The 13,086-nt window shown below is 49.1% G+C and overlaps 1 protein-coding gene across 3 annotated transcripts; it reads right to left on the bottom strand.

Moving 5' to 3' along the window:
* Positions 1-181: 181 nt before the first annotated feature.
* Positions 182-12,995, bottom strand: ADAR (adenosine deaminase RNA specific). 3 transcript variants are annotated; one of them, XM_088181101.1, is made up of 15 exons: positions 12,915-12,995; positions 9,416-10,930; positions 7,974-8,157; positions 7,738-7,895; positions 7,181-7,322; positions 6,791-6,996; positions 6,428-6,584; positions 5,321-5,492; positions 4,638-4,731; positions 3,144-3,272; positions 2,898-3,031; positions 2,260-2,442; positions 1,694-1,806; positions 1,120-1,247; positions 182-809 (listed from the first exon to the last, which is right to left on the bottom strand). In XM_088181101.1, the coding sequence occupies exons 2-15, from the start codon at positions 10,846-10,848 to the stop codon at positions 569-571; spliced, it is 3,474 nt and encodes a 1,157-aa protein (XP_088037227.1). In that variant the 5' UTR covers positions 10,849-10,930; positions 12,915-12,995; the 3' UTR covers positions 182-568. The 3 variants fall into 3 exon arrangements, with proteins under 3 accessions (XP_088037227.1, XP_088037228.1, XP_014748295.1); XM_088181102.1 differs by lacking the exon at positions 12,915-12,995 and adding an exon at positions 12,333-12,469; XM_014892809.2 differs by lacking the exon at positions 12,915-12,995 and adding an exon at positions 12,098-12,232.
* Between the last annotated feature and the right edge of the window lie 91 nt (positions 12,996-13,086).

Genomic DNA, 13,086 nt, shown 5'->3' with positions numbered 1-13,086 from the left:
CCTCTGCACCTCAGCAGGAATTAACACACCCCATGGCCAAAAATACCAAAACTTTCTTTTTTGTTATTAATGCAGAATGTTATGCTGGTCCTATGGCTGCACTTTGCAGAAGTCAGTTCCATGTCCTAGCTTGGCTTGCCAGTCATCTTCCAACAGAGACACAGAAAACCAGTCAAAGAGCTTGTTTTTTGTTTTTTTTAATCTCAAAGGAGAAAATTTGCCTCAAAACCTGCCAGAGGGATTCACAGCACATGGTCCAAAGGTTTCAAGCTCATAGTCTTGAAAATTGCTCTGGCTTCTCATGCCATCTTTAAAAAACAAAAAAGGGGGGGACACAACTATAAAAAAGCAAATGAGGACTGAGCCTGCCCTTGCTTAAAAAAAGGAGAATCATTTACATGCACATTTTAAAAACACAGGGTCTGAGTGACAGAGACAAGGCAGCTGGGCCTATAAGGAAACTGCTGCACAGTCCTGATTCCACTCCAAAAACGTGGTGAAAGAAGGATGAGCACAGCCATGTATATGCCTGTGCACATTGACCCCCCACTCCTTGCAGAGTGCTTCCTTATGCATCAAGGACAGAGAAATTGTCTTCCTCCTGGGGTTTGCGGATCCAGCTGCCATAGCCCAGCTCTTCCAGTGTGCTGAAGAAGCACTGCTTGGCTGCCTGGTATGCTGTGGCTGCCTCCTTGGCATCTGAGTACACCGAGAAGCTCAGCAGGTCTTTGCGATTGTTCTTTGCACAGAGCTGCTGGAACAGGGTGAACATTTTCCTCTTGGACACGCGAGACACATCCAGCTTCAGACTGAGAAGGAAGACAATGGCAGCAATGAGGGACAGGACACTGAAATGAGCCAACAGGAGCAGGGGGCTCAGGTAAAATCCCATGATGGAGGAGCTCTGGGCTTGGCAGGGCTCTGTGGTAGAGTCCAGGCTGGGTAACATTTTGTTTTCCTTCAGGAGTGCTTGTTTATGTCTGTTTGAAATCCCTCTGTCCAACCCTCCCCATGCATAGGGTGCTGTAACAGTGCAGCATGTACCCCTCCATCACAGAGCTGCCCCCCTTCCCCCAGACAGCGTTATGAAAAGGCAGTGTCAGGAAAGGCTCTTCTTACCCATCTACTTTCCCTTTGGTGCCATCCAAGACTTCAACTTCGCTTTCATCAGCAAGACACCAATTCACTGATGACTCCTTCGTCTTGCCCGTCTGCCTTGCGGAGTCGTACACGCTGACTCGCCCAACCTGCACAAGAGGATTCCTTAACCTAGTCCTGCTGCAGGAGTCTCTTGCCCCTTTCATCCCTTATTGTTTTAGCTCATACCAAACTTTCCAGAGCTGCAAGGATAAAGTTCTTACTGAGTTGAAGGCTAGAGAGGCAACTTTAGCGTCCTTTTTTCTAGACTAAGACATTGCCAGTAACCCCCAAACTGTGGGGTGACACAAAGAGGCCAGGCTCGTGGGGTTGTCCTGTGTAGGGCCAGGAGTTAGACCTGATGAGACATTGTGGGTCCTTTCCAACTCAGAATATCCCTTGATTGTATGATTCTGTGTTTCCGGTCACTAATTCTTGCCCTTGGTTAGAGGGCTGCTGCACTACGACCCTCCCTGCAGAGCACCTCAGGGACCCCCAAACCCACAGGGAAAGGAATAGGGGACATAAAGATGAAGAGGTACTACAGCTGCGGTACCTCAGGATGGTTAATGTGATATGGAGCCTGGAGCTTTTCCTTCAGTGTGTTCCCATCCCTCTCCATTCGGCAGCAGATGGCACGTGTCAAATGACCCTGACTGTACAAGTAACCTGTGGAGACAGAAATAAGCGTGTTAGGAAACAGGATGGCACAGGTGATGGATTAGCCAAACCCCAAGAACTGCAGCACTGCTCACAAACTCCCAAAAGCCCACAGCATGTGGACCAGCATAGCTACATATATCCCGAGTGCCTAAGATAAGGTCTTATAAGGTCTACAGACTGCAACATTTCTCACTTAAGACACGAACATGCAGTTTTAGTCTCACTCTCCTCGATCACACGTGCCTCCTAAAAATCCAGAACTCTGGAGAGACACCGACTCTACCCACAGCCTAAAATCCACAGACTCCCTTTGTATTTTCCAACAGCTCTGCCAAGAAAGTAATTTCAGTCTGTTATTACTCCTACACCCTCCATAAACGAACTTTGCCTCACACTGGGGAGTGAGACGAGCTGTCACTGCAGCCTAGTTTTACCCCGAAAGGACAGAGAGTTTCGCACCGAGTGTAACAGAGCGGAGATAAACTGGCTCTAGGAAGTGTGACAGCAATGCCCCTTGCAAGCCAAGCACATTCCAGCGTAAGATTTTGTCACTGCACGACATGGTTCGTAACCGTTCCCCGTGCTGGATCCCGTCCCACGTGGGCACAATGTCACTCGACTCCACAGGAATGGTACCTTCCCCTGCACAAGAGAAGAAGAAAGCTTTTCTGTATAGTGTCAGATATTCAATAAATCAAAACTCCAATCAGGAACTGCACAAGAAACTTCTGGATACCCAGAGTGGACTCAGGAGTCTGACATCAGGTTCAGGGAACAATCTGGCATTCAATATTGGGTACTGATTTTCAACATGGCTGAGGCAGAATAGAACTTTGCTTGAAAGAGGGGGACACAGACCTAGATCTGAGCTTTGCATCAAACTTCAGCTGCAAACTTCACAAGCGTGACAGTGCAACAAGCAGAGCTGAGGGGGGAAAGGCACTCTCTCTAAAACCTTCCATGTACCTCTTTCGATTTGTGAATGCTTCAAATCCCACAAGAGCACACAAAGAGGGATAAGGAAGCTCTGGAGCACCAGAAAGGCTCAGAGGAGAGGACTGAAGCCACCCCATCATGCAGGAAGTGATTGCACTCACCATTCTCCACCTTGGTCCGCAGTTTGCCTTGCTTGGGGTTCTCAAAGAGAGGCTGGTGTTGGGGCTGTCCCATCTCGTTTGCCTGATCGCTGCAGGATTTATCGAAGAGTGCTCCATCTCCACATGGTGCTGTGCTAGAAAATAAACCGTCCCTGGTTAGCACTGGCTGTAAAGGAAACAGTCAGGGCCAGGGGAGTGACAGTGCTGCTGGATCCCAGTCATTGAAACCCCACCCCCCCCACAAACCTGACGTAGAGGTGAAAGGTAACACTGCTCTTTATTTTGAGTTTCTTTCCTCCTGCTTGTTCAAAAATGCTCTCTTCTGCAGAGGAAGGATTAGACGGGTCATACTTCATGAGCTCACTGTAGAGAAACCTGAAAATAACACCATCCTGTCAAAAGGCTGCCCTTCTTCTCAGACAAGGAATGCTTCAATTGATAGGCAGGGTCCCACATCACCCGCTCCTGCCACATGGAGACCAGGAGCTGTAGCTGAGGATGCCTGGGAAGCCAACAAGCAATGCTTAATGCACAAAAAGGGCAAAGAATCCAGCAGATTTCCTGCCATGCAGAGGACAAGCAGTAGAAAAGCAGTATCCTGTCCGGGAAGCAGTGGCAGGAGATAAGAAGGAGCCTGGCTGGGTGCTGCTTACACGCATCTGATCCCAGTGTGAAGAAGACTTCAAGGTTGTTAACCAGCACCTTTAGTCAGCAGTTAGTTTGCATTAAAAATAAACAACCCCTCAGGCCGCTGAATTCAATGGTGTTAGAACTAGCCCATGATCTGTTTACACTGATGGGGTCTTTTATGGCTGCTTCTGGCCAGGGAAAACCCTGACATCTCCAACATCATGTTAAGGACTAAAGAAAAACTGCAGCCTCCCAGACAGTCCTTGCGCAGAGCCTGTGCAGAAACTGATTTTGCAAGGACAGGCAGAGTTCACTCTGCTGTGCCAGAGCAGCCACCACTGTCAAGATTAACAGCTAAAACAGACAGTAAGCAAGATGCAATCCTGATTCATCACTTCTCAGGGAACTGCCCTCAACACCCTCCCTTGCTGAGGAATGCAGAGTACAGTGGCAGCACAAAAAAGCTTGAAGGAAACAGCTGGTTTTTTTTGTTCATAACCAAAGGACAGATGTTAACCAAGCACTTCAGCTTCATCTCACTTTAGGCTTCAAAAACTATAAAGTGCAACAGCAAAAGTGAGAAAAGAAGAGGAAGAAGAGAGGAGCAGGGGATAGGGAGAGGAAAGGGAGAGAATTGTGCAGTTTAGTTGGGAAAACCCTTTCCAGCCTCTGAAAAAGGGTTGCTGACTTAACAAAGCAAACATATGCAGTATATTTTCCTGAATCCTTCTACACCCAGACCCAGAAAGGCCAGGAAACCAAGTCTGCAGTGGCTTGGCGTGGCAGGAGCTGAGCTCAGGCTCAAGGGCGCCCTGCACATCAGCCCAGCAGCTTCAGCAGAAGGCTTCATATCAAGTACATCAGATGCAGTCCTTGGGATCCTGGCAAGTCTCCCATTCAGTACTTATTTGGGCATCATTTAGGCATGGCCCCTTATTGGAAATAACTTCCCTCTATTCAACAACACATGAGTAAACAGTGTCTGAGGATCACAGCATCTCTCAGCACCGCAAAGAGCTAGGGGTGTGTTTCAGCTATATCACTCCAGAATGGGAGAGCAGCTCCTGGCAGGCCCCTCTCCTTTTCCTTTTGAGTGTCCCCTTTTCTCACCTCACAAAGCCTCTCCGAGAAATTATTTCTGCATGACAGTCATTTACTGTTTCCCCTTTTAAGCTTAGCTCTTCTCCTTTCACACAGCGATTGCCTGAAACAAAGAAATAAGGAATTATATAATGGGGCAGGTATCAAAGTCAAGATGGCTTCAGAGACAGAGGGAGGATGTCTTATTTCTTTGGGCTCTTGAGCAGCAGTACCAGCACGAGCACCTTGCCTATTAAATCACTATCATAAGCAGTTAAGAAAATAAAGGGACACCACTTTAGGGACAGACAGACTTAAATTGCCATGAGTTTTGGGGGACTGTACCTTCCCGAGGGCTTTTCAGCCCATCACTCTTGGTAGAAGCCTGGCAGCAAAGCAGGGAGGGAGATAAGCTATGTGTGGCTGTGAGAAACTGGGGGATCGTGTGCTGTAGCATATAAGGAACCCATGCTCGGATGCACAGAGTAGGATGCAGCAATGCAAGCAAAGATTAAGAGCAATATCGCTGCAGGCACATTCGCTTTGTTCTCTCTCTCTCTAACCAGATCACTTGTGACACCATGTGAGCCCTGGGAATGTTTTGTACCCTCTCTGAAGAAGCCTACAGCAACAGCCATTTCTGAGCTGTGGCCGACAAGGAAATCTAGCATGGAAGTGAGAGTTCAGAATGTGCTGGCAGAAGCTGTTCATACCTGTTCCAATACTGACCACCACTCCCAAGCCCTTATTTCCTCTCTTCATGATGATGGCAGCCAGGATCTTGCGCCCCAGCAGGCTGTGCTGGATGCGAGCAGTGAGGGAGTTGAAGCGCTGGTGGCTCAGCATGGCCATCTGATCGTGCAGGGTGCTGCCACTCACAGGGAGCTGGGATGGGGACACAACAGCACAGGTCATATGACACAGCTCCAGAATGAGCTAATCTCTCCAAGCAGAAGGCAGAACACAGAAAATTTTGAGCTTTGGGCAGTGCTGTGCCAAGGGGCAGGTGAAGTTCTTTTAGGTATTTCTGGGAAATCCTCATCCAAGGCTTTGAGTTCTGTTTCAGCCACATCAGAGACAGCAGCAAGCAACACAAACTGAGGAACAGCCTCCTGAGAATGCCAGGGAAAACCCTGAGCAAGAAGGAACAAAACCAACCTGCCTACTTCCAGAGACTCAGCCAAGGAAATCTGTTCCTGGCTTTGGAGGAATTTCTCCTCTGGCTGCCCGTGAGGAGAGTGCACAGTCATTCCCAGTGCAGACCAGCTCACCTCCTCCAGCACTGCTGACTGACAAATCCTCCCTGATGGCTTTGCTATTTAGAGCCACAGCTGCAGTAGCCAGTTGTGCTGCCTGGAATGAGGTTTTTCAGAGATCACAACCACTCTAAGAGTGATTTAAATCAGCCCAAGTTTGGGACAGCCATCCTGACACAACCAGGGCTTTGCATTTATCTGATGCATGAATTTTTTGAGCTGACAGACAATTTTTAATGCAGCACAAAGAAATTTGGAAGAAGTAATGAAAAAGCCACATAATTAAAAATAGGCATGTTCCTACTCTACCACAGGAACACATTTCAGTAGCTTGTGGAAGAATCTAATAATAATTTAGCCCTAAAGCAGAGGCCCATAGGACAGAAGGGTATGCCTATGCCCTGAGGAAACATCTAACCCACTTCAGGAAAACCGTATCAGGTTATCAACAGCTGCAGAGAACAAAGGGATCACAGCTGATTTTGAAAGCATTTTTCTTCTGGACTGAAAGCAGGAGGACAGGCAGGACTACAAACACAACCACAGCTTTGGCAGAAGATTTACCTCAGTGACACTCATCCCTTCCATGCGCTCAGTCTTCTCTGATTCCCCAATCAGGACTCTGAGTGCTGCATCTGCTGCCTCCTGCTTGCCCTGCTTTTTGTTGTGTGCAGTTACAGCTGGGAACCAGCGGCCACCAACCTTCGCCTGATAGACAAACCTACAAAGAAACCAAGAAATCTGTGGATTTCAGTTTGGTTTGTACATTCTCTAAGTGGAGAGAGGAGGGAATCATAGGGACAAAATTTGGAAGAGGCAGCAACTAGCCCTGTTGCCATCTCAAATGGCATCAGCAATTCTGAGTTTTCTGCCCTTTTCCTAGGACAACAGCAGCAAAATTTCCTCCTGCCAGATGCTGCTACTTACTTGGGGTCATGGGGAGGTCCTGACTGGTCAATGAGTTTGAACTCTGCAGCAAACCCATTGGAACGGGCATATTCCAGCAGGCCACTGACAGGATTGACGTTAAGATATTTGATGAGCTCCCCAACACCCTTCGTTTTCACCACCTTAGATTCATCTGGAGTGGCAATATTGTGCATGGACTGGTCACTGTGGGGCTTCACAACAGGCTAGAGCAGAGTTAGAAAGGAGAAGGCTGTTAAACACTGAGCAGCTGCATTTAGTGCAGGCCAAGAGCAGCAGCAAACCTCTGCCCCACAAGACATTGTGGGGTGAAATCCAGCAGAATAGGAAATAAAAGGGAGGGAACACCCAATTCAAAACACTTGGGTATTATAAAGATGCTCTTTATACCTGTTCAGGCAAGACATGGGGTACAGACTCTCCAGAAAGAATCTTCACAGCAACTTCTGCTGCCATTTGCTTTGCTCCCTTCTTGCTGTTTCCTACCACAGCAGGGAAAATTCGGTCACCCATTTTCACGCAGTAGCTGAACCTGACAGGACATTATAGTACATGAAAAGTGTTAACCATAGGTATCTCAATCTGGTTATTATCCCCGTCTCCCACTTCCAGGTAAATCCTTCTGGGTTATCTCCAATTTATCTGTAATTGAAATCTACTGTGATGGCCCTAAACACTTCCAGTAGAGAACTCTAGGTAGGGTACAGGACTGAAACCAACTCCTGCTCTGGTAGAAGAAACAGCATTCTTTTTCTGACAAAGGGCACTGCTTTGGGTCTCTTTCTGGAACTAGATTGGACGAGCTATGCCGAGAATCCTTGGCTGAGAGGAACACTCAGCCTCACTCAGGTCAGTGACAAGTCCAGGGATGTGGGCAGCATGCTGAAGGGGAAGGACAGTGAACAAAGTTTCCACCCTCCCTCAAAGCTGACAAGAATATGCCATACCTAGGATCATGAGGTGGGCCTTCCTGAGAGAGCAGCTGGAATTCAATTATGTTCCCTGATTTTTGACCATACTCCATTAATATGCTGATAGGGTGCTTCCCAGGAAGCAGGTTGAGGTGAGCTGCTGCAGATGACAGCTCTGGCTCCAGCTGCAAAGACTACAGCAAGAAGATGGAGGAAATTTGTGTCAGACTCAACACTGAGCAGCCTCAAAAAGTAAAGAAAACAGGACTCACCAATTCTGGTTCCGAGCTGTCGGAGGGAAGAGGCTCTTCTTTAATTCCACCATGCCTTCCATTCTCCACTTCACTCAACAGGACCTTCATTGCATTAGCTGCTGCCTCCTGCTTAGCCAATTTTTTGCTCCCTGCCTCTGCTGGTGGGAATCGGCGCCCATTAATCACTGCCTGGAACTTAAACCTTTGAAAGAGAAAACCAAAGGGGCATATTGAGAAACAGAAATGTGCTCTTCTCAGAGCAAGCAAGGCTGCTCTTGGAATTCAAAGGAGAAGAAACAGCCAGCTCCCAGCTGGGAGAGTAAATCCAGGCTGCCATGTGCAGAAGACAAAAATATCAAGGGCACCCAAGCAGCACTGCATCTGGGCCTTGTTTCATTACATTTTCAGAGCTGTTTACAACAGAGGAGCAGCTCCACTTTTTGTTCTGAAGGAACAGGATGAATCGCTTTGTTCTACCACAGGTGCCAGAAACAGGTAATGGCTGCATGTTGTGGCTCCTGCCCAGGAATAAGAAAGCTCAAAAGCAGCCTGCACTGTTTCATTTGCACCTGGTCATTTGAGGGTCACTCCTCCCTCTGGCATTCTCTGTGGCTATCCAGGGCATCCATCTTAGAAAGGTGCTGCCTCACATAAATCTCTTGCCTTTGACATTTCTGCCTCCTCCATTCCTGTGAGCTCTAACAAAAGTTGATCTTCCATCCTCCAGCACTGGAAATCTGCTTCCAAGGAGAGTGAGTGAAACCAGATCTGGAGAGGGATTATGGTGCTGAATCCACTCAGATCCCTTCTTAAAAAAAAACAAAATAAGAAAGCCCTGGGACTCCATCTTTAGAAATTAGGCCAATTTTCCCGTCTAGTGGATCTATTGACAGATTCCAGTGTGGCACATATGGAGATTTTGACAGTCTCGCTGGTGCTCAGTAACAGCCATGATTCTGCAAGGGGAAGCAGGACTCCAGAGACTGACTTGGCCAACTGCAGTGTCATGCCACATGCTCAGCTCAGAGAATCTGCTCTAATCTGCTACAACACAAATGTCCAGAGTGAGGCCACCTTGTTTAACTTAAGACAGCTGCACCCAAACACTTTGTTCTGTGCTCCCTTTACACCATTTCCAGGTTGAGAGCATCTTGAGAGGTAGCTCAGACATACCAGATTCCCTCTATATGATCAAATTGAAGTCAAGTAAATGAGATGGGACCTAGTGAAGATTAATCCCATCTTTGCTGCTCAAAATGAGGAATGTCAAAACTGGGCTACCTAGGGTTAAATTTTAGGCTTGCTTTGTTTTTTAAGCTGATGCAAGGAATCAGCTAGGCTAATCCTTCTGAAATGAAAGAAACATTAAGAGCAGGCCCCTTCACGACAGTTGAGTGGGTGAACTTAGTTGAAGCAAAATAATTTTATGGAAAAAGAGAAAAAGTAAAACATTCTCTTACCGTGGCTCATGAGAAGGGCCATCCTGCTGCAGCATGATGAAATCACAGTGTTGGTATGTGTACTGGGAATATTCAGTAAGGCCACTCACTGGGTTCTTCTCCTGACAAGCTATTAGTTTCTCTACAGGTGAACATGGCAAAGCAGTTTCAAACTGGGCAGAATAACTGGGGGAAGACTGAGAATTCATGATGCATTCTGACTTAACAGGCTGCTTGTTGATAGCATTCAGATTATCTGGGATATCATCTGTGGTCCACTTGCTGTTTTCTGCGTTATCGTAATTACTCAAACTGGAGAATTCAGGCTTAGTGTCCTCAGATGCATCTGCTTCCCTGTCACCGACACTGCCTTGACCAGCTTGCCCCAAAGGCTGCTGCCCATTTTCTACACTTTCTTCTTCTGATGCCATCACTGCTGGCAAAGCTGTGGTCATCTCCGGGGGACATGGAGGGACAAAGGAAGAGGGAAGACCTGACTCATGAGGTGTGGGATCCGGCGTTACTGTGCTGGCCTTCAGCCTCATCTGCATCCTCTCCCGTTTCCTATTAGTCAGGGACCATCGTGGAGGAGTTGCATTCTGCTTGTGGACATCTCCCAGCTTTTCCAGAGCACTAAGAAATGCGTTAACATCTTTGGCTCTGGAAAACCCAATGTTTTTGGCAAGATTGAGTGCTGTTGTTTCCACCACACTGAACAAGTAGTTGCAGATTTTCTCCTTTGTCTCGGCCATCTCTGCGTCTCCCGAGCCAAGTGTGCTCTGCTCTCCTCCTCTGCTCTCACAAGCTGGATCTGTCCAACTGGCACTGTGGTCAGTAGGGCTTCTTTCTCTCCCTGAGCTAGGGCTGGCAATTCTCCACAGTGGCCGTGTTTCTCCCCCTTTGTGCAGCTTGCCTTCTTTTAAGAGTTTATACAAAACACGGTTGACCTCTTTCTTTTGAGTTTTAAGTTTACGTGCCAGATCAATAGCTGTGCAAGTCCTCCCCTCCCCAAGCTGCCTGAGAACAGTCAGAATTTCTTGTTCATAGTCTTGCCCAGCAAGAGACAGTTTTTGGAAATCCAGCCTCACAGAGTCAGAATCTCTCCTTAAGTTCTCCTGACGATGGTACTGCGGAGGGCAATACTGAGGCCAAGTCTCAAGCTGTGGATGCTGACTGGAGAACCTACGCCCTCCAGCCCTGTGCTGACATCTGCCTGCAGGAGCCGGTGTCGCAGCTTGGCCGCCTCTGGTGCGCCACTCCTTGTGTGATCCCTGTCCCTGCAACACACAGACTTCAGCGTCCTGCTCTGTTAGGAACTGCTGGTGTAAAAAGCTTTCCTGATTAGTTTCTTGTGGGGTACGAGGGTGGTTAAAAAGACCTCGGTTAGTGTTGGGGCAGTTATGTCTTGACCGGGTAAGATAGAAGCCTCTGCCTCGCCCAGTGCCTCTGATCATAGCGCACTCCTGGGACACACGGGGGAACCGGGCTGCTGCTGAGCCAGGAGAGGAGCTGTCACTCACTCCACACTCTCCTGCCCTGAGGAGAAAAAACACAGGAACTCAGAATGTCTTTACACAACTACAGGATTCCAGAAATGTAGTTTAAACAGCTTCTCAGCTACTGAGGCATTTCAAACATTTTCTCCCTTGACGATATTTTGTTTTCTACTTTCTAGGAGTCTAAATTAGTCCTGTAAACACAAACGGCAAACCATGGCTGCCAGCAGAGAACCAGCAGCCCCAAATTGCAGGTGAAGTCAATCACAAGAAGCAGTTTTGATACAAGCAGCCCTCTGCTCCTGTTAGGCTTGATTCCAGAACAGGGCTGGGTGGCCTGTTCAGGATGCACTCCTAAAACACAGCAAGCTGCACTCCCCTGCCCGAGGGAGAAAAGAATCTCAGACCCACTTTACAATCTAAGAAATGGGGGCATGAGGATATAAAGGAGTGCAAGGAGGTGAGCTGGAGCAGCACAAGGAGCTGGAGCAGCTTGCATGGTCACACAGAACCAGGTTTGCAGTTATTTTCAGATTCATGGCTAAAACGGTCTGAAACCCCAAGTGTCTTCTCCTTCCAGGACATTATGTGACCTGTAGAGGTAAAGCATCGCATGACAGGGGAATGAAAGTGATCACGTGCAGAGAAATTGGACAGGTGTGCAGCTGGCAATACTATGACAAGTTTTTTTTCCGATTATAGCCCAAATTTCATTCTATCACACAAAGTCGTGCTGCCCTCTTGGGGTACAGGGGTAAGACTAAACTATTAATTTGCTTTTTTAAAGTAAGAAATCCAGCCCAGCATTTTCTAATTTTCTGATAACATTTGCTGCGAAACTGAGAGGACAAAGACACAGAACATGATACACACTGCCGGGTCTCCGTTCTGCTGACCTCCTTAAGGCACCTATCGTCACAGAGACAGTTTTTCCGATGCAAGTCTCATCTTTATAAAGCTCCACATCGGCACCAAACACCTCAAGGCCAACTTAAATTTCACTTTCATTAAAAGACTTCACTTGGCTGCCATCACCAGGATTTATTTTTTATAATAAACATGGAGAGGCTGAGTGCAGCACGACGGGTTCCCAGCTACGAGGGAGTCCCACTGCTGCCCCTCTGCTCCGTGACCCCGTTTTACAAGTGCTCCCAGAGCCATGGGCAGGGCAGAAATAAGAAGAGGGGTTTGGAAAAAACGCTCTTACCTCAGTCTCATCCGACACCAAATTATTTTATGAGAAAATACAGGGGAAAAAAAGAAACAGCGACCCGCAGGACGTGTCCCGGCGGACACGGCCAAGATGGCTGCGAGCTCCGTTTCAGTTTCGCTTCCGCAGCAGCCGCTCCGCCCCGCCCAGGGAGCTCGCAGCGGGGGCTGGCCGGATTTTGGGCTTTCTCAGACAGGCTCTCGGCTTTGGGAGCAATCATCGGGTTCCTTACCAGCGGCGGAACAGCGAACCCAGTAGGGCAGCTCCTTCCCTCGGTCCCTGTGTTGATGCAACCCCGTAACTCACGAGTTGCGGCCGGGACGGGGTGCTCCAAGAGGAGTTGCTGCTCTGCCGGCTTAGGGAGGGGCTTGGGGAACACCTGCCACCTTCAGCTACACCCCCAAAGGACACCCAGGGACTACAGCAGGCGCCACCCACATCAATGCAAAGCCACGTTCCCGGGCCCCGCGCATCCACGGCGGGAGTGACGGCACCGCGAACACGAGGGGCTCGCCCGGACGAGGCCCCCAAGCTCGGAGGACACTGTATGGAAGGGCGGGCTGGGATACAGGGCGGCGAGCACTGAAAGCCAGGAGTCGAGGCTTTTATTCTACGCGTTCCACTCTATGGAACCTGGCGCCGACAAGGACCTTAGGGAGCCAGGACACGGCGCATTCCAGAGGCCCGCGGGGTTGCCTGCGCTGGAGACCAGGCCCGCGTCACCGGGCCCGGCAGCTGCAGGACACGCGGGCTTGGACAGACCCACGGGAACCCGAACCCGGCCCACGGCCGCCCCCTCCTCGCGCCCCTTTACCTTGCAGCTGCCGCCGTTGCCGGCGCACGCTGATGACGCAAGCGAGTTCCATGCGCCTACGCAGGGATCCGCGCGGCAGCCATCTTTCCTCAGGGCAAAGCGCGGCGGCCATGTTTGGTGCGGGCAGCGCCCGCCTGTGCCGGCGCCGTGGGCCCGGCGGGCCTTGGCTCGG

Source organism: Sturnus vulgaris, chromosome 31 (assembly GCF_052056855.1).
Source record: "Sturnus vulgaris isolate bStuVul1 chromosome 31, bStuVul1.hap1, whole genome shotgun sequence".
In the NCBI taxonomy this organism is placed as follows: domain Eukaryota; kingdom Metazoa; phylum Chordata; class Aves; order Passeriformes; family Sturnidae; genus Sturnus; species Sturnus vulgaris.
Note: the sequence above shows the minus strand (reverse complement) of the source record. Positions and strands in the feature narration are given on the sequence as shown.